Source organism: Mus pahari, chromosome 19 (genome assembly GCF_900095145.1).
Source record: "Mus pahari chromosome 19, PAHARI_EIJ_v1.1, whole genome shotgun sequence".
NCBI lineage: Eukaryota > Metazoa > Chordata > Mammalia > Rodentia > Muridae > Mus > Mus pahari.
The window spans coordinates 32,226,051-32,247,297 of record NC_034608.1 but is presented as its reverse complement, the minus strand read 5'-3'; the positions used below and the strand labels follow the sequence as shown (position 1 = coordinate 32,247,297).

General features: G+C 46.3%; 2 protein-coding genes across 2 annotated transcripts in view; both read right to left on the bottom strand.

Moving 5' to 3' along the window:
• Window positions 1–1,835: 1,835 nt before the first annotated feature.
• On the bottom strand, window positions 1,836–15,597 carry Upf3a (UPF3A regulator of nonsense mediated mRNA decay). Its single transcript, XM_021219455.2, has 9 exons — window positions 15,311–15,597; window positions 14,863–14,969; window positions 13,641–13,747; window positions 9,117–9,215; window positions 8,887–8,997; window positions 5,032–5,087; window positions 4,788–4,943; window positions 3,959–4,092; window positions 1,836–2,367 (listed from the first exon to the last, which is right to left on the bottom strand). The coding sequence occupies exons 1-9, from the start codon at window positions 15,590–15,592 to the stop codon at window positions 2,070–2,072; spliced, it is 1,350 nt and encodes a 449-aa protein (XP_021075114.2). The 5' UTR covers window positions 15,593–15,597; the 3' UTR covers window positions 1,836–2,069.
• Window positions 15,598–19,476: 3,879 nt separating this feature from the next.
• Window positions 19,477–21,247, bottom strand: part of Cdc16 (cell division cycle 16) — a 24,301-nt gene continuing 22,530 nt past the window's right edge. Inside the window, exon 17 of the mRNA XM_029532085.1 lies at window positions 19,477–20,060. Coding sequence (XP_029387945.1) covers window positions 19,797–20,060 — 264 coding nt within the window. The 3' untranslated portion in view covers window positions 19,477–19,796. The remainder of the gene's footprint in view (window positions 20,061–21,247) is intronic.

Here is a 21,247-nt window from a genome sequence, read left to right as displayed (position 1 = left end):
ATGCAATCCTATTGCTGGACAGTAGAAAAGTGGGGGAAGAACAAGCCCTCCAAGTCCTCATTTAACTGTTACTTCAGAGCTTTGCACTGGGTCAGGATAATTAAGTTAATGTCCATTGGTTTGCTTTGCATTTGTTTCAAGTGAGGAACAAAATACCCAGAAACAAAGAACAAAATTCATCGTGTTTATTACTTTATCTGCTCCTAAGTGCTGGTCTATTTCTTGCCTATTTTTCTCCTAGGAGCTAGACTATTTAAGAACTAATGGGGGGGCTGGAGAGATGGCATGGGTGCTCTTCCAGAGGACCTGGATTTTATTCCCGGAATTGGCCCGGAGGCTCACAGCAGTGTAAAGTTTAGTCCACCTGACCTCTCCCCTTAGCTCTTCTGTTTGAGCAATGGGGGCACTCTAACTTTAGGTGTGGCTCACCAACTGTGCTTGCTGCTCCTGACATGCTGTCGGGAGACCTTGGACACAGTTCCTTCTTTCCTATAGACTAAGACTGTACTCAGTGTCCCCTCAGGTTACAATGCCCACAGGAGTCTCTGGGGCACTAAAAAGTAGTGATTTCTCTCTTTTTGGCCATTCCTGGAGGCATTAAAAATGGATGTCACTAAAGGAAGCAAGTAAATTAATACATACATTTTCTACAAGGCCATCCACCACCTTGAGTGGATCTGAAAGTAATCAGTAAGTGAGGAGAGCCAGCCTCAAGGGTCACACATAGAGCTATTCACGTTTTTTAAAATGCTCTAGTCAGGTGCCGGGCGTGGTGGTGCACGCCTTTAATCCCAGCACCCAGGAGGCAGAGGAAGGCGGATTTCTGAGTTCGAGGCCAGCCTGGTGTACAAAGTGAGTTCCAGGACAGCCAGGGCTACACAGAGAAACCCTGTCTCGAAAAACAAAACAAAACAAAACAAAATGCTCTAGTCAGAAAGGGTTGGTGAGGCTACCAGGCCCAGTGAGCATGTGTGTGAGGTTGGCCCTGGAAGTGAAGTATCGTTCCATCATCGGTGGCTCTGGGGAAGTTACCCATGGCAGAAAATACTGAACAGAAGTTACAGCTAAGTGATTAAGACATTAACTGCCAAGTAATCTTCCTTTAGAAGTATTCCAAGAACAGAACACTGGCTACCTTCGGAGAACATGGAAGATGTTTTGACGCATATTGAGTGGCTATGATCCTGCTTAGCCGCAGCCTTCCCGCCCCCCGCCCCCCCCACCTCATTGTCCCTCCTTTCCCTGCCCACAAAAGCCTGAGTTCCCTAAGACTTCCAGCATGGTGGCCCTCTGTTTATCTGAGTCTTCCCCTCTAACCCTCTCTGGTCGACTCTTGGCTCTCAGATGTTGGCTGACGAGTGAGGAACAGCCTAGAGGTGGCCCCACTGGCAGTGCTAGCCAGAATGTGTCTCTGGGAAAATGTGACAGAATGAAAGTGACTTTCACACTTCTGAATGGACATCTCTTCTGGTCTCAAGGACTTCACGCTGTATTCACACTTAGGCAGAGCTGACTCATCAAAGAAAGCTCCACAAGATGCTCTTTCCTTTATCACCTTTTTTTCCCCCAAGATTTGTTTATTTCATGTATGTGAGTACACTGTTGTTGTCTTCAGACACACCAGAAGAGGGCATCAGATCCATTACAGATGGCTGTGAGCCACCATGTGGTTGCTGGGGATTGAACTCCGGACCTCAGGAAGACCAGAAAGTGCTTTTAACTGCTGAGCCATCTCTCCAGCCCCTTCCCTTGTGATCTTAAGGCTGCATTTTACAAAATTCATCTCCAGTAAATGACATATGCTAACCAGTTTTTCCAGGTAAATAAAAACCCGATTCTTTAAAAAGATGATGGAATGTTTTATTCTGAATTTAGTTCCAAGTTTAGTGCATCCCAGATGAACAAGAACACTCTAGAAGATATGGACTTTGCAATTCAGCCCACATGGGCTGACACCTGGACCTACGAACACAAAGCAGATTGTTCTTATCTAGCTTAGTAAGGATTTCTACCCGGGGAAAGTGGCTGAGAGGCTGCAGAGCACATCTACAGGGACGATGGCCCGTGGTCTACTGGGCTTTGTTTCCCAGACGATCCTTTCTTGGCCCCAGGCTGTCATACTCCTTGTGCTCCTTGCCGCCTCTGTCTGCCACGTCCACGGGGACACTGCCATCCTGGCCCTTCTTCCCTCTGTCCTGGGAGAAGCCTTTCCCCCACTTTGCCTCGTCTTCGTTCCTTCTGGAAAACCTGGCAAACTCTGAGTGAATGCTGTGCTTCCTGCAAGGGTCTGGATGACATCTTGAAGTTTCAGGGTCTTTCTCTCGCAATCTCTTGTCCCTTGGCTCTTTATCACTGCCATCCTGTAGTCTGTGAATCAATACAAATGGTTAATAACTAGCTGCAGGGAAGTGGCTTTTTCATTATCTGTCTCCTTTCTACTCTGAATGGGGTGCGTGAGAACTGAGCCCACTGCTACAGAGCTGAGGTTCTCAGCGTGGGCTCACACATCCAACAGAAGACACAGAGAAGATGGACAAACAGTATCTGCCGCGGTACCTGAACAGCAAGTATACAATGTCACAACGCTAAGGTATGTGGACACACTGTCCTACCTCAGTTCTCCAAAGGTGTGGTGGGAGTGGCACTATTAGGGGGTGTGGCCTTGTTGGGTAGGTGTGGCCTGTTGGAGGAGGTGTGGCCTTGTAGGAGTGGGTGTGGTCTGGTTGGAGGAGGTGTGGCCTGGTTGGGTAGGTGTGGACTGGTTGTAGCAGGTGTGTCACTTTGGGGAGTGGGCTCTGCGACCCTCCTCCTAGCTGCCTGAGGATGCTGAGTTTTCTGCTGACTGCCTCTGACAGATCAAGATGTAGAACTGCTCCATTTCCAGCACCATGCCTACCTGGATGCTGCCATGTTTTCTGCCATAATGATAATGGACTGAACCTCTGAACCTGTCAGCCAGCCTCAATTAAATGGTGTCCTTTATAGGAGTTGCCTTGGTCATGGTGTCTGTTCATAGCAGTAAAACCCTAGGACTGCATGTTACAGCTTAGCTAAATGAGTGGCATTCCTAGGTGCCCAGATAAACTGAAGCCTAATAGTGCCAGATGGATTAACTCACGCAATGGAAAGGTTAAGTGAGCAGGATGCCTGTTCATCTGGTTCTTGAGGTCTTTGCCTCCCTGAACCATTGGTACACGCTACCATGTTCCCTCTGAGTGCTATCCACGTGGGAGGCTCAGGAACACGTGAGGACACTGCTGTACCATAACCCATGACACTGCAATGCTAGTTGATAATCCAACAAGTAGAAGAAGCCTTGGTTTGGGCAAGCCTAGGCAGCCATGATACCCAGGGCCAGGGGCTATGCCTGATGGCTTTGTGGCTGAGCTCCTTCCTGAAACCATGTCATGAGCAGGTAAAGATAAAGAGACAGGACCAATGAAAGACAGAACTAAGGACAAGAATTATAATACCTAAGGCCTATTGTTCCACCACAAAACAACAAGACCAAATAAACAAACAAATAAACAGAAAAACATCCAGAAGTGATCAACCCTAAAAGATGGGACTCTGAAATTGTTGTTGCAGGTCACTGAAATGTGACCACAGACAGAATGCAGGGGAGCTGGAATAACACTGTGAAATCTCAAACACCAAGGAATGCACTGACCAGGCATAATCTACACAGGAAGAGGAATGCATGGCACACCCAGAGACCTAAGGCCGGGAAGGAGGTCTTACAAGGCGAGGGAGATGCTAAAGAGGCGACTGTTAAGGAGGAGCAGGAGACCTCCCTGTTGAGCTGATACTGGGGCTCTGGGTCAGTGCTCACTATGCTCCTGGTGTGCACAGCAGAAGACACATGACTCTGAGGACAATGTAAGTGTGCAGCACTGTACTGCTGCTGTGACTGCAGACCAGGGGCAGGGGATAGTCACTGCAACAGGAGCGTGCTCACCTCTCCCCAGCCATCTCTGGCTGGCTCGCTACCAGCCGGACTTCCTGTTTCTCGTCTCCAGCACCAACAGTTTCACCTCTTTCTTTGGGTTTCTCTATGGTCACTTCTTCTCCCGTTTCCAGTTTTTTAAGAAGCTGAGAAATCGTAACATTACTACGGTTTACTACTACTGTATGATGTATTACGGTGGCTCAGTGGTTGAGAGCACTTGCTGCTCTTCAAGAGTCCCTGGGTAGGGTTCCTCTCACCCACACGGTAGCTTACAACCATAATTAACTCCAGTTCCAGGGGACTCAAGTGTCCTCTTCTGGCTTCTACTGATACCAGACACACGTGTGGTGCACATACATACAGACTGTGCTAACCACAGACATGGTTTATGCATATCAAAAGTAACACTTAATGGTGGTTAATCCTTTCTTTATAGTGTGTGTTTCTTCAGAACCCCAATAAGGCATCTTAAACCCTCTGTGGAAATGAAATCCCAGCTTTAAAAAGCCCTAAGCAGGGCTGATTCCAATTCCAATTTTGAAAAAAAAATCTCTTCCATCTATATACATAAATGCACCAGCCATGGAAGAAGCTGGACAGGAGGGTGAGACCCATGGGTGCTGCCTGGTGCTGAGTCCCAGTGCCTTGTCCTAGTCCTGATGTACTGAGGACACCTGAGGTCACAGGGATGTTTGAAGCTATTGTTATAGAATGGATGTAAGGAACTGTGATAAAGGGTTAGATTAACCGACACCGGTTGATGAATTACAGAGTTACGATCCTCCAATGGGTAAGGACTGTAACACTTCATGATGGATAACCCTGTTTCCACAGTCACCTTGATCCTCACGTCCTTCTCCGCTCTCTTCTGCTTCTCCGCCTCCTTCCTCTTACACCGGTCCTCTTCTCTCCTCTTCCTTTTCTCTTCTTCCCGCAGACGCTTCTTCTCTAGCTCCCGCCTCCTCCGCTCCTCACGCTTTTCTTCCCGGAGTCTCTGAAGGTACAGCCAAACACATATGTAAGTTTTGTGTGTAGAAACAACAGGTACAGGACAGATGTCCACCAGCTAAAATGTCACCTACCTGCTTTTCTAATTTTCTGTTTTTAATATATTCCAAAAGAGGGGTGGTTCTCCTGGCTAAAGAAAAAAATTATAATAATTACATATAACTTGTAAGTTGAGATCTATCTTAAGTTCTTGTTTCCAATTTAACATTAAAATACTTAGGGGAAGAATATTATCTCTAAAGTGTACGTGAGTATGCACTGCACCTGGGGACATTCTTACTCTGTTACAAATTCAATTAATTTATAGGTACTGACAATTCTGGACACACTGACTTCTTGCCACTCTTTAAGTTTTTATTAGCATATATCAGTTATACATAATAATGGGTCATTATGACATTTTCATACACATAATGTATTTTGATCACGTTTACACTCCATGACCTACCCATGAGCCCTCTCTCCTGCTAACCTTTCTTGTCCCAACTAATCCCCTTCCTTCCATGTCTACCTTTGTGGGGATTTTTTGTTTTTGTTTTTGTGACCTAGTGAGTTTAATTAAGGCTGTTTATAGGAAGGAATACGGGTGTGTGGTTATTTATAGAACCATAGGCAACTTAACAGTGAACAAAAAGACACATGACATGTTTTTTTAAAAGAGGTCGTAAGATATTGTCTGCCCACATACTTGGCAAAAAATGTATATGTGTGATATCATAAGCTTCTCCAATGTTACTAACTTATTTTTATACTTCTTTTTGTTGTTGTTTTTTGTTTTTGTTTTTCGAGACAGGGTTTCTCTGTATAGCNCTGGCTGTCCTGGAACTCACTTTGTAGACCAGGCTGGCCTCNAACTCAGAAATCNGCCTGCCTCTGCCTCCCGAGTGCTGGGATTAAAGGTGTGAGCTACCACGCCCGGCTTATTTTTATACTTCTGAAGAATCAGAAATAACATTTGTATATTTACTTCGATGCTACAGGTATTTTCAGAATGTGCTTTTCCACCGTGGAGGGTTTTTTTGTTTGTTTGTTTTGTTTTGTTTTTCGAGACAGGGTTTCTCTGTGTAGCCCTGGCTGTCCTGGAACTCACTTTGTAGACCAGGCTGGCCTCAAACTCAGAAATCAGCCTGCCTCTGCCTCCNGAGTGCTGGGATTAAAGGCATGCGCCACCACGCCTGGCCGGTTTTTTTTTTTTTTTAAAGATTTATTTTATTTTATCTGCATGTATGGTATGTTTATGCCTGGTGCCTGTGGCGGTCAGAACAATCTGTCAGATTCCCTGGAACTGAAGTTAGAAACGGCAGTGAGCTGCCGTGCGGGAGCTGGGAACTGCTCAGGTCTTCCGCAGATCAACGAGCGCTCTAAGTACTGCGCCATCTCCCCAGCCCCAATACTACAACCTACAACGTCTTTAATGCCCGCCAGCCTAACTCAAAAATCCAAAGTCTGAAATGCCCCCAAGGAAAGTTTTGAGCACTGACATAATAACACAATTGGAAAATTCTAGATGTAATTTTATGAGATAGGTCAGTCAACACAGAAACACACTGCAAATGTGGTATACACCTGCCTTCTAACTGTTTAAAATACACAGAAAACACAACTGTTATCTTTAGACTTGTGTGGCATCTCCTCAATATTTTATTACACACACACACACACACACACACCACACACACACAGGTATAGCCGAGCATACACACAAATATTCCAAAGCCCCAAACAGAACATTTCTGGTCTTAATCATTTCAGGCAAGAGCTATTCAATCTAAAGCTTAGAAATGATTGTAGATGGCACTGCTGACCCAAAACCAAACAAACAGAAAAGTCCACCACCCATCTCTCTCACCGAAAGTACATTTCCACACTTTATCCTGAATGCCACCTTTCCTGCACCCCACCTCATGTCTGTTTGGGATGTCAGGTGCCCACACATGTCAGAAGCCTACAGGCGTCACCAGAGGGCGCAGCTCCACAGCCCTTCAATGTGAGCACCCGGTGAGACAGTAGGGATGGGCCACCCGACAGACCTTTAAGATCTCATAGTGAACGGGGTTGGGAAGAATCCTGGATATAGCTGCGAGTTGGCACTGAGGACCTTTGACACCCTGGCTAGAGACCCAATGGTACTCAGCCTTAGGGAGAGTGGGCATGCTCAGGGGCGCCCACACATCGTGGTAGGTGCTGTGATCATGGATGTAAGCAGTCTGGCAGAAATGAATTTATTTTAAAGAGAAACTTGGGCTATCAGCTTAGGAAAACAAGGGATAACAAGATAAAGTCTAGTGACACTCACTTATCCTCCTCCCCTCCTGATTACCTGTCACAAAAGTTTACAAGGCTCAACAAGGTGATGATGTTTGCTGAGGCCATGAAGTGCCAAGTCTCGTGGCTAATCCTAGGCTGGTCCAGTTGCAACTCCTGGAAGCTATAATTAACACGCCTGCTCATCTTAAGCCTGGTCTTTAGTTCTTTCTGCTCCTGAGCTCCCACACTAATTGGTCCATCACCTTCCTCTCAGTCCATATTTGACTTCTAAAACATGGTCAGTATAATACAGCAGCCTTCCCTGGGGAGCAAGAGCTCTCGGCCAGACCCTTGCTTCTCCCTGGCGCTCACCAGCACTGTGGTCAGAGCAATGAGAGGAGTGCATTAGCACCCTGCCTCTCTCGGGGAGGAGTCAGGTGTCAGGTCTCAGCACAGGGCTCCTTACATCTCTCCAATCACATGAGCTTATGTTCTGTTCTTACAGAGCTCCAGACGCTGGTCTCTTTACTCACCATATACTCAATTTTAAACATCTCTTTTCTGCAACTACAAGAGGAAAATATAGTTCCACTGTGGACATGGGGGAGGAAATCGGGAAGGGAATCCATGTGGAAACCAACAAACCAATTGTACGTGAGATGTTAGACAGGTAAGCGGGATACGTAAGGGATGGCAGGCCTTGGGAAAGGGCTTTGTTCTGTTATGTGTATGAATTTTCACCGGGCGGTGGTGGTGCGCGCCTTTAATCCCAGCACTTGGGAGGCAGAGGCAGGCGGATTTCTGAGTTCGAGGCCACCCTGGTCTACAGAGTGAGTTCCAGGACAGCCAGGACTACACAGAGAAACCCTGTCTTGAAAAAACAAAAAAACAAATAAATTTTCTGCCTGCATGCTTGTCTGTGTATCACATGTGTGTAATACACACAAAGGCCAGAAGGGGGCGCTGGATCCCCTGGGACTGGAGTTAGCAATGGCTGTATGTCACCATCTGTGTGGTGGAAATCCAACCTGGATCCTTTGGAAGATCAACCAATGCTCTTAAACTATGAACCATCTCTTCAGACACTAGAGGAGAGGTCTCATACTGAGGCCATCAGGAAATGGGACATTCATGGGTGTCTGAGACTAAACTAAGTGTGCCTCGTGAAAAACAAAGGGGTCTCATGTCTGCTCGTGAGTTTTCTGAAGAGACAAACATTTCTAAAACACACTATTTAGGAAGGAGCTCTATGGGGATTCAAACCGGATGCTAGACTTGAGCTGGGCTTATGCACTGACATGTTAGCTTCCTCAGAAGATTTCTAGCTTCATATAAGAGCCAAATGTCTTGTCTCTATAGGCTCCCAAGGCCCACCCCTGGCTGCTCTGCAAAGACAGTCACTCTGCTGCAACAAAGTCTCCTCTCTGAGCAGCCAAGGGCATGCACCTGTCTGTGGCAGCACGGCCATTCTAAGCAAGGACACTAGAAGCATCATCTCTGCCGAGAAAGGCCAGAAAGGCTCGGAAATATTTCCCCACGCTATCGCTCTTCTGTTGAAAGTAGAAAATACTGTTTCCATCAAGCCTGTAATGGAAAGAAATTTTACCCTCATCTTGAAAAAAGGAGAGTTAGATAGATACTCCATCAGTAAGTATCTCAATAAACAAATGAGCAGAACAGACCCAGGAGCTCTCTCGTCTTGGCTTCTATCTCTCCCAGCAGCGTCTCGGGACTAGCGCTGGTCTTCTCCTCCTCCAGGCTGTACGACTCCAGGAACTGTTTATATTCTGGGTCTGTAACAGAATGAATGAATGGATAAATGACTCAGGATACCCTCTCTCTAACTATAGGTAATGCTCGGTCAGTGTACTGAATCTGCTGGTTTACAACTCAGCTTTCAGAAAGGGCTCACCATCTTCAATACTTCCGGTCTTGGCATCTTTTTTCTTCAGCTTCTTTTTGGCAATCTTCTGGAATGGAGCAAACTCCACCACGGCAGGATACTCCAGGCCTTGTATGGAGAGATGTCCAAGTGTCACTATGGAAATCTACTACAGTCTCTTTGGGAAACAAGTATCTAACACCGAATCTATCTACATGGAGTTAAGACAAGGTAAGCTGCAGATCCAAACATGCAAACAATGCTTCCAGGAGAGTGGTGGTGGAAAGAAGCAGCAATTGCTACATGGCATGGTCCACCATCAGCGGACTCCAGCATCACACAGTACATGGAATGGTCCATCATCAGAGGACTCACTCACAGCATCACTCAGTGCATGGAATGGTCCATCATCAGAGGACTCACAGCATCACTCACTACATGGAATGGTCCACCATCAGGGGACACACTCACAGCATCACCCAGTACATGGCATGGTCCATCATCAGGGAACTCACTCACAGCATCACCCAGTACATGGCATGGTCCATCATCAGGGGACTCACTCACAACATCACTTCTTACATGGCATAGTCCATCATCAGGTCATTCACAACATCACTTCTTACATGGCATGGTCCACCATCAGAGGACTCACTCACAACATCACTTTTTACATGGCATGGTCCATCATCAGGGGACTCATAACATAAAACAGCTCACTTGACAAAGGAGAAATGTACAGGTCAGTAAACCCAACTGTTCCATACTGCTTACAAATAATTTATGAGTATCTTCAGTCACGTTTTTAGTTACAATCAACTATTTTGATGTTAAAATGTTTAGTGTTAGAGAGAGAACTCAGTGGTTGAGGGCATTTGCTGTTCTTGTATAGAACCACATTAGGTGGCTCATAAACACCTATAACTCCAGTTCCAGGGTATCCAATGCCCTCTTCTGACCTCTGAGGACACCGGGACACATAGTATACATACACACACTCAGACATGCATACACATATACACACACAAAATAAAAATAAAATTTAAAGAATTAATTTAAAGATTCACATATATATAGTTAAGCATATACACACACACATATATACACACTTAAAGAACTTACTCTGCTTAAAAGAGACACAGGGCTATAGGGTTTGGGAGCTTTAAGGACATATATTACGTTCTATGTTGGATTTGTTGTAAACAAAAACATGAAAAAATGGAAGCAGTAGGCACTGATTTAGATGTTGTATGGGAGGAAGATGATTATATAAAAAGATGTTCTCTGGAAGAACCTGTTCATTGGCTTTAGTCAGCACATAGAACAGTTTACCTCAAGACTGAACCCAGTAAGCAATATCATGCTATAGTATTTCTGTTTTTAAAAAAGATACTGGACTGGCTGGGATGGTGCTCCTGCTACACACAGCAGCTGACAAAGTCCTGACTCCACAGCTTACCACAGAGCTAAGGTAATCAAGATAGCATGGCACTAGCACAAAACAGACAAACACCCCAAGGAACGCAATGGAGAGTCAACAGAAAACACTTGGGTATATGATCAGATCACTTTTGACAAGGATGCTAAGTTTATCTAACAGGAACCAGTGGATACTTCAACCAGTGGTGCTGAGAAACCTGGACAGCCACACACAAGAGAATGAAATTAGATATTTACCCAATGCCACAAACTTAAAAACCTACTCAAAACACACAAGTTCTACGTTCATAATCTCTTAGATGTGACAACACGTGCATAAGCAACTAAAGCAAGGACAGATGAACAGAACTATATCAAAATCAAAACCTCAGCTGTGTCACAGTCACAACCCTCGGAGTGAAAGGGCAATCCGTGGGCCGGGAGAGCCGTCCAGCTGGCAAGGGAGAGCCGTCCAGCTGGCAAGGGAGAGCCGTCCAGCTGGCAAGGGAGAGCCGTCCAGCTGGCAAGGGAGAGCCGTCCAGCTGGCAAGGGAGCGCCGCCCAGCCAAGTGAAAAAAGAAAAGGGAACCGTCTGGGAGTGCTATCGTGTACCTGTGGTTCCAGGATTTGTGAGGGAGAGACACAGAAGGATTGCTGCAGGTTTGGGGTCAGCCTGGGGTACAAGGGGAGGCAAAACAAAGCAAAAGGAAACCCTGAGTGTGACAATATAGTAACCTGGTCTGAGTGTGACAATCTAGTAACCTGGGTCAGGGATGGCAGACTGGACAGGCGGCTTAGCCTTAGGAGCACTGCTGTCTGCCCCCAGCACACATGCTGGGCAGCTCACAACCACCTGCAACTCCAGCTCAGGGGACCTAGTCCCCTCTTCTGACATCTGAACCCTGCTACAAAACATGTCATATGCACACACATACGCATAAATGTTATATATGTGTATATTTCTCTCTTTCTCTCTCTCTCTCTCTGTCTCTCTCTCTCTCTCTCTCTGTCTCTCTCTCTCTCTCTGACAGTGTTTCTCTGTGTAGTTTTGACTGTCCTGGAACTTGCTCTATAGACCAGGTTGGCCTCAAACTTAGAAATCCACCTGCCTCTACCTCCTAAGTACTGGGATTAAAAGCGTGTACCACCACTGCTCAGCAAAAATAAGTTTCTTTAAAAAGATTTATTTATTTATTATACATGAGTGCCCTATCTGCATGTACACCTGTGTGCCAGAGGAGGTTATCGGATCCCATTACAGATGGTTGTGAGCCACCATGTGGTTGCTGCGAATTTAACCAGGATCTCTGGAAGAACAGCTAATGCTCTTAACTGTTGAGCCATCTCTGCAGCCACTGAAAATAAAAATTTTTTAATTGAAAAAAAAAAAAAAGTGACAAAGAACTTCAGTGATATCTCTCCAGAGTTGGTCTACATATGGCCAACAGCAATATAAAAAGATGTTTAATTGCAAATTTATTGGATAATACAAAATTAAATCACAAAAAGTTTGAGTATATTAGTTAGTCCATAACCTATAATCCCAACAGTCGAGAGGCTGAGGCAGGAAGAACTCAAGTTAAGGTAAACCTGGGATACCCCACTGACACGATCTCAAAACTCAAGTTAACTCAATCTAACCCAAATCAAAGCCACACCAAAAATAAAACCAAGAACAATTCTCATCCCCAAGGGAAGAGAATCCCAGGGGAGCCATCACTCGAGCCCACGAGGCCAGCTTCTGGAGTGTCTTACAAAACAACTTCAATGAAAACTCAAACAGACGGTGTAAGTGAGGAAGAGGAACGGTTGTAGCTCTTGTGCATTGCTGGCGGTGGGAATAACAATGGTGTCTGTGCTGTGAGGGCAGCGCTACCACCGGATCCCCCGAGCCTACCTCTGGGTAGATATCCAAACTGAAAATGGGGTCTCCGAGACACATCTGCATATCCAGGGGAGTTTATCTTGGCTAAAGCTTGTAACAAGTCAAGTGTCAACTGACATACGAATGGATAGGCAAAATGAACAAACATTCATATGGGAATGTTCTCCAGCTTCGAGAGGAGGGGAATTCTGCAGTATGTGACGACACTTGTGAATCTGAAGGACATGATGCTAAGTGAAAGAAGCTAGCCAAGAAGACAAGTAGTGTGACTCTACTAATACAGGGTATGCAGAGTAATAAAATTCATACTATAAAGACAGAAAATGGAATGAGTTCACCAGAGGGAGGAGAAGGTGGAGGGTCAGGCACTGGTATGTAAATAAAGTTTCAGTTACGTAATAATCAGGGACTCTGGGTGACTGGTGGTAGAAAGTGAACAATTTTAATAATACTGAACTACACATACAAACGCACACAAAAGAAAGAAGGAAGGAAGGAAGGAAGGAAGGAAGGAAGGAAGGAAGGAAGGAAGGAAGGTCCCACAAGTCACTCAGGTGGCAGGGGAATTAATCACTGAGGCTTTAACGCCAGCCTGACCTAATAGTTAGCAATGAACTAGAATGCCAAATGGCCTGAGCACTAAACCTGCATGACATTCACAGCAACTACAACCTGATCTCCTGTTTGTCGCCCTGACGGAGAAGGGACACCGTTCAGTACCGGGGAGGGGGATGGGCGGAAAACGGATGGCTGGGGAGGGCAGAAAGAGCTTCCTACAGAATGTTTACAAACCTTAAAGGCAGAAAATGTAACAGGACAGTTGGGCAGGATGGGGAACGAGGAACGTAAGAAACGGATCCAGAAAGTTCAGGAGCTGAGTCCCTGAAGGGGAGACTGAGTCACAGGCTCCGTGGCTGATATTCATGACCATACACCCCTCCACAAGGCTTTCAAGAAATGGCAGTCATGGCCACTGCTCTGATTCCTGGCCTAAATATAAGTGTTTGATACAGCCCTGGGAACTTTCATCAAACGTCGAGAGATAACTTAGCTCTGGAAGGCAAGGTTCATTTATTGGGAAAAGGAGCTTGTGAGAACTCACTCTCCAGCAAGGTGGTGCTCCCTCCCATTCTTATCTCGTGGAAGGTCTGGGATGCTTTGGTTTATAAGCGTCACGAGCACACGACGTGACAGTAAAAGTTTATGACCTTATTTTAGCTGTGTTTGAGAAGTTAACTGAAACTCACTAACCTTTATTGCCAATGAAGATATAGCCGTCAAAACGGTCTCTGAACAGCAGGATGTCATCAGGGTTCCTAAAATTAATGTATGCTCTGGAGTAGACATGAGGATAAAGGCTGAAACCGAGGCGACAGTGGTTAGTAAAACGGATGGCCCTTAATTCTGCCTTATCTCCTATGAATACGCAAATACTTTTTCATGCTCGAGAATCACGTCTCAGTAAATTTTAACAATTTGGGTATTCCTTAGCAAAAACAAAACAAAACTAAACACCCCGAAGATAAAGCAACCATTAACTGAAGCCTTAATTACTCAGGAGCACCTCTTCTGTACAGGGCCAAGGTTAAAACACTAGACTCCAGAAGTCACCCAAATGCCATGGGTACTTTTAGAGTCATCTGAACAAGAACGAGACTTGTCTAGGCTCCTTCACAGATGAGATGCTGTACGCTGACTTCTTTTTGGATGGGTAGACCAAGTGCCAAGAAAAAAACTAAACCATTCTCCCTGTCTCACACACAACTCTTTTCACAGGTGGGAACGCTCCCATTCCGTTTCACAAAGAATATAGAAGTTTAGAGAAATCTGTTGTTCATACAGAGGGTGTAAGTTACAAGCTGGGACCGGAATTGCACACTGAGTAATTGCACACTATTCTTCTAGCCGTTTTTTCTAAACTTCAGCCACCTGAAAATTACCTGCGATTTTTCAAAGGATACTCGTTTAATTATCTATATTTTTATTTGAATAGATTTTTTTAAAAAACAAAACAAAACAAAAAAACAAAATTGGTATCCCAAAGGAAAGCATATATGACACAAATGAGAAAGAAAACCATAAAAGGATATAAAAATAAATATCGTAATAAATAAATAAATAAAACCCACTTATTCCTGTGGCACCGACATCTGCTGCTTAGGTCAGCCCTGCGTTGCTCCCATCATCACTGGGTGGTGATGCAAGCAATGAGAGATTCCATTTCTCAGGGCTCAGTTACTGGTCCCCGACTATTGAAAACACTTCAGACTCAACGTGTATAAGGGATGCAGTCTGGTTTTGCTCATCATACAGTTTATTAAAAGCTACGCTGAGGACAAGGCCCATTAAGGCTGACTTGCCCGTTCCTAATGTGGGCGTGCACTGACAGCTGGGAGGGGACTGCAACTGCGAGCGCCCGCGGGGGTCCTCCATCCTTCACCGGTGGGTGTCCCGCCGCCGCCGCAGCCCTCACCTGAGGTCGGCAGCCACCACCTCGAAGTAATCGTGCGCGGGCAGGGGGCGCAGTTGCTCTTCCAGCTGCTCTTTGGTGAGGCCCGGGGGTAGACGCCGGAGGACCACCTGGGATGACCACTGCGTGTCACTCAGGGGTTGCCGCCCGCCACGCCCACCCAGCCTGGGGCTCCCCGGAGCCCGGGTGACTGAGGCTCCGCAGCTCGTGGACGCAGATCCCGGGCGTCGCGGCTCCCCAGCTCGGGGACGCAGATCCCGGGCATCGCGACTCCCCAGTTCGACCCCGGCTCCCTAACTCTAGTCCAGCCCGCTCGCAGTGGCACACATCACTTCGGAGGCGAGGCCCCGCCCCTGAGATGAGCAACCCGCCCCGCCCTCCTCAAGCCCCGCCCACCCCAGGGTGGGGCGCCCAACCGTCCTCTCGCGAGACTTGCGAGCCCCGCCCTCACCTTGCTCAGGGCCGTCCTCTTCTCCTCGCGAGGTTTGCTGGACCCGCTCTCACTCAGGGTCGGGGCCGGCGGCGCCACCGACTCCTTCCGCGGCGACACGCGGCGGCAGTGGGCCTCTGAGCCCAATAGTTTCTCCCTCCAGCTCGGGCCCCGCGCAGCCAGGGCTGCGCCCAAGCCTCCGGCCCCCTCTTCCGAGCGCATCCCCACCGGCCGCCCGCCGGCCCGCCGCCACCTCCGCGAGAACGAAGCCTCGCGAGGACTAGGCAGCCCCTCCCTTGGCATTCGGTGTCCAGTGTCCCCTCCCCGGCCCTGACGGGGAAGGGGCGGTGCCAGTGCTGCCCCACGCCTCTAGGGGGCAGCCCGGCCGTTTTCAAAAGATCGCGAACGTCCCAGGACGGCGACGACCGTGAAGGAGATCGGTGCTGCCAGCCACGCGGAGAGCAGATGCTCGCTCCCGACGTCCTGTGCGCTGCTGACCTGCGGTGGGGACTGGGACCCCCCCGGGAGCCGAGAGCAGTGTCCGGTCCACCACCGAAAGTGAACCCGTCGCTCTCCTCGCCCCACTTCGCCCTCCCGTTCCCTCCTACACGGTTTGCTCTGTTGAGACAGGGCTTTGTGTAGCCGTGATTGTCCTGGAACTCACTCTGTCGACCTGGCTCTCCTGGAGCTCCGAGATCATCCGCCTCCTGGGATTAAAGGCGATCGCCACCACCGGCTGGCAATTTTTTTTTTTTAAGCAGCTATACAAACAATACAGTTTTCCCATGTGCTCAAGTTCTTCTTACTCGAGTTGGCTGTAGTTTGTATAGCACTTTTCTCCCTACGTTAATGGTAAAGGAGAAAGAGGTTTTCAGAAATCGAGCGTGGCACTCCTGACATGTGACGTCTTAAATAAGCCCAAAGACTAAAAACCGTTTACAAGGCCTCAAACATCAAGAGTTCTATAAAAGCCTGGCCAGGAGCGGTTTTCCAGTATTTCACGTTGCAAAGAAAGCTAGGACTCTGAGCCCACCACTTGAACCAGCTGAGTTTGGAATAACCAGTTACACTGACCAAAAGGTCTGATGGCCTGTTAACCTTATTAGGAAGAAAACACACGTCTGAGAGGCTGATAAAAATGTGGAAAACGAGTTGTCAGGAAAAAACCAACCCATACCCAGTTGTTAAGGTTGTACAAGGCCGATGGGTAGTAACTTCACAATGGAAGAAAGTTGGAACATTACAAGCTCAGAGCCAAAATTATCTTGGGCTGGCTTTTGCTCCTTTAATAAAGCCATTGACTGTCCTCCTTATGACTGATCTAACACCCATTTACCTGTCGGTAAACTGCTGGTTAGATTATGTCAGCTTGACTCAAAATAGTCACTTGGTTGTGAAGAAGAAAGATCAGTTGAGGTATTGTTTCCATCAGATTGGCCTGTGGACAGATGGGTTTCTTGACTAATGGACGTGCGAGGGTCCCAGAGCAGGTGGGCCTTGCTTGTAATAAGCCAATAAGCATTCTCTGTGGCCCTGCTAGTTCTTGCCTCCGGACTCCTACTTGAATTTCTTCTCTGATTTCCCTCGCTGAGGGACGTAACCTGAGAGCTAGAAGAGGAACCAATCTCTTCCTCTCACAAGTTGCTTTTGGTCAGTATTTTACCTCAGCAACGGAAAACTAGGATAGAAATTGGTAGTAGGTATTGGGCTATTGCCAACAGGCCTGACTGTTTTCTTGTGTGTGTTTGAAGCCTATGTAAATCTTTGGAGCTTTGGAGATGGAAAAGCCATCCAGGATTCAGAGTGTAATGAGTTGTGAAACCATGAAAGACACCATTGAAAGAAGAGAGGCCTTATGAAATATCATAGGGATGCAAAGACTACCAGAGATGCTCTTTCGATATTTGGATTAAGAATCTATCTTTATTGAGACAAATAATGATGGTTAGCTGGGGATGAAGAATCAGTTGTGATTAATAAGACCAGCATCATCAAGGTGCAATTTTCTGGATATACTTCTTAAAGGTCAGCACACAAACTGCAGTCCAGATGCAGTCACGGCTGCATCTCAAGCAGGAAACCTGACTTGGTAATTCGTGCCCCACATAGTGGTACTGATTGTGTAGGCATGAACGCTGCAAGATTTAAGAGGTCACAGAAATGAGCTGAGACTGAAACTGGAAGGAGCCAGGAGAGGCAGTGGAGACTCCAGCATGCTGGAGGTGCTAGGACTGCAGGACTATGTCAGGGGAGGAGCAGAGCCTACCTAAGCCTGCCAGACAAGCTGTGAGTTGTGGACAGCAGAGCCAGCCTGAGACGTGGAGCTGCCCAAGTGCCCTGGAGCCCGGAAGATCATGAGTAAGTGCCAGCCATTAGATTATAGATTATTTACATTGCTGGATTTTGCTTTTTTTCATCCGATTGTAAGTGTGCTTTGGTCTTGTTTCTGAGACTATAGTTACGAGACTGGATATTTTTAGTGTCACTGAACTTCAACAAGTTTTTAAAGGCAGAGACTTTGAAGGTTATACGTTATATATATATGTAGTATTGACATCTTGATGATAAACAAGGAAAGGTTTAATGGTGATGTGTCAAGTTAAGAGGTCATCCGAGTTGGTTAGTTCTTGTGAATTTGAAACAAACTAGTCACCTGGACTACTTTCCATCAGACTGACCCACAGGGCAGGTTTTTGATTAATGACTGATGTGGAAGGGTTCAACCATCTGTGGGCAGTGCCATCCCTGGGCAGGAGGTCCTGGGTTGTATAAACAAGCAAGCTGAGAATGCTTTAGGGAAACCATGCTCAAAATATATGAAAAAAAGTATTTTCAATGAAAATTAAATTTATTAAAATAAATAGGTAGTCAATGTATGCGTTTCTCAGCACAATATTACAAAGAATAGAAAAAAAGCTGGAAAAATATGGCTAACATAGTAGGGGAAAGACTGGACAAAACTGAGGAAGGCCAGACATAAAATTAATAGTCAAAGATGCCCAACAGCCATATCAAGTATGTAGCGGGCATTACTTAACCACTGAACTCCTGGCAGGTCGCGCAGGCTGCACCCACCCAAGAGCTCTCTGGATTCACTAATGAAACACACACAGTATGTCCCAAGGGCTAATGGAAACCACAGAGAACCAAGAGTCGCTAGGGATGACATCCACCAATAGGAACCGACAGGAAGGAATTGCTTTTGAGTGCCTATACCTGTTTTTCGTTTAATTCTTGTAAAAGGAATGAAACAGAAGCTGTGGAACTAAACTGGAGCAGCTCACACGTGACAACTCACTTGGGGTGGGGGAGCTCTGGAATAGAACCTCTGCTCTCTCAGTGTTTGTATGGAAGACAGGACCTGGAAACAGGCCCTGCAGAAGCTTGTGGGCTGGCTGGCCTGGGGTAGCAACAGAGATAGAGTTTATAGCTAAAAGAAATGGAAAGGAAAACGGTAAGAAAAAAATGTTCTTGTAAACAGTTAAGAGCTGGATCTCATGGTCAGACAAAGTAGAGTCATACTTAGAGGCATTACATACTGATTCTGTGTGTGGTCACACATTGGTGGGCATGTGGAGGTCAGACAACTACAGGAAGCTGCTCTCTCTCCACCATGAGTCCCAAGGACTGAACTCACCGAGTCAGTCTTGGAAGCAAGTGCCTTTACTTACTCGAGCCATTTCATCAGTCCTCTTTATTTCTAAAGATAGTTTCATTATATTATCTTGGCTAGCCTGGAATTCATTACGCAGACCTGCCTGCCCTGAACTCAGAGATCCATTCGCCTCTGCCTCCAGAGTGCTGGAATAGGGAGCGAACCTTGGGGAAAATTGGAGTTATGAGCAACATACCACTCAGAGTGTTTTAGCCAGTCCACGTCCTATGGCAACAGTGTTGACAGTGGGACACAGCAGGTAAGGGGTAGACAGAAACTGTGGCAGTGAGTGTTCCCCAGAGGCTCGGGCATCTAACACTTGGTCCCCAGGTGCTGTCACTGCTGGAGGTATGAGCTTGCTGAGGAATGTGTCACAGAGCAGGCTTTGAGAGTAACTGTCCTTGCTCCCCTCGAAGCTGCCATGCCTGCCTGCTGCACTGCTTCTCCAGCATAACCAATCCGAACTCTTCCTAACGTCTGCCTTGGTCATAGAATGTTATCATAGCAACAAAAAGGTAACAGACACACTCTATCAGTTTGGAAACTTCTGAAGTTATTCCCAAATATAAATTTATTGGAAAAGACACAATGAAAAAGATAACGAACAGTTGACCTTCTTTATTCTGCTACATGAAACTAACTACTTTGTAGGTTCAGAAAATCAGAAAACATCTGTTGCCAAGGCCTGCTGTCCCACCTCTTAATGCAGGCTGCTGATCCTAAATGTAGAGATGTAGTTTGGAGTCACATCAGGAACTGGGAAATTCTTATGATGTAGCAAGGCTGCAGGGGACACTGACCTACACTGGCACATGAAGGTGGGACCTGGACCTGTCAGGTTCAGTGCTGTGGCTATGTGCTGTGGTCTGACATAGACGTCTCTAGCATCATGTCACTCTCGTTCATTTCAATTTCAAAAGTCTCTTCCAAGGTAGGTCTGGACTCTGGAGTTTTAGTGGAGTTTTGCAGAGGTGCAAGCCCCGCTTCCTCTGTGTTCTGCTTTTCTACTTCAAAGTCCCTGAAATCCCACGGAGGCGAAATGATGTTTTTTAGTGTTTTCATTGTATGCACATCGAAGTCATAGCACTTTAATTTGTCTTTAATGTCTGCTCCTAAAAAGAAACACCATCATTAGAAAACATGAAATTCCATCATTACTGATTCTGCCCTGCCACGTAAGTCCAGCTGTGCTTTAAACAACATAATCACCAGTCACAAGGGAAGCCATTTTTCTTGTTTCCTTTTTCTTTATCTTCCACCATTTTCAAAGGAGATGCTTAGAAAAGTTTTCAAAGTGTATGCAATCATGGTTCCAACATGGCTTCAGAACTAACTCTTCCCAAAGCTTGGGTATACGTCCATCTTAACCATGCTGGGCACAGTCACTAAACGACTGCTCATAGCAATGAAGTATAGTTTCAAGGTATATCAAAGTATATAACAACATTAAAATTTACTTGGGCCAATCTAATGAGATAGATTAAGGTCAATAATTTCTGACACAACTGAACCTATTACACATTTCAAATTGATGGCTTTCAGGGCCAGGTGCTTTGGCAGAACAGGTCTTGTCCTTTAGATCTCCAAGCTCACTTATACCATGAAGCAGCCCTGGATGGAGACTTGACGTCATCCCAGCTGAGGACCTTCACCCACTGTGAGCCCATCATAGTCAGTCAGGCATCTGACCACAGCCACATGAACCAACCAGAGAGCCCAGGGGAAGAGCACGCAAGTGACCCACAGAACTCAGCCTTTATTACTGTTGAGGAAAGTCTATGACTCAGCAATATTTAACTGGTAACTATGACAACACACTAATGGTTTTCCAGGTTTTACTCATTTCTAACTATTCCACATCATCACTAGTTGGGGCTGGTGAGATGGCTCAGTGGTTAGGAGCACTAGCTGCTTGGAAGTTGCCTGGTGGCCTCTTACACCAAATGTCAGCTCCATTCCTAGGTAAGGATGCTGCCGACCGCCTTCAGTGCGTTCCCTAACCTTATGCTTACCCTTTACACGGACAGGACACACACAGGCATACCACCCACAAGACTGTGTATAGCCCAAGCTGGCCTGGATCTTACAATCCTCCTGCTTCAGCCATCCCAGAGACAGTATTACAGGTGGGTACTATCTCTTCCAGCATCTCTGCACATTTTTATGCATTCTTTTCTTGTAGGGATTTTTTTTTTTTTTAATTCTAGAAAGAATTTCTTGTTAGGCTGTGTCTAGGCTGTGATTCACACCTTCCATTCAGTGGCAGGCCTTTCTTCTTACAGTGGTATCTTTCGTTCTTCATT

Coding starts and splice junctions, on each gene's coding strand:
- Upf3a (XM_021219455.2), bottom strand. CDS start 15,592: ATGCCAAGGGAGGGGCTGCCTAGTCCTCGCGAGGCTTCGTTCTCGCGG. Junction 13,748..14,862: donor GTGGTGGCTGCCGACCTCAG/GTGAGGGCTGCG, acceptor CCTCGGTTTCAG/CCTTTATCCTCATGTCTACT. Junction 4,093..4,787: donor AGAAGGACGTGAGGATCAAG/GTGACTGTGGAA, acceptor ACGATTTCTCAG/CTTCTTAAAAAACTGGAAAC.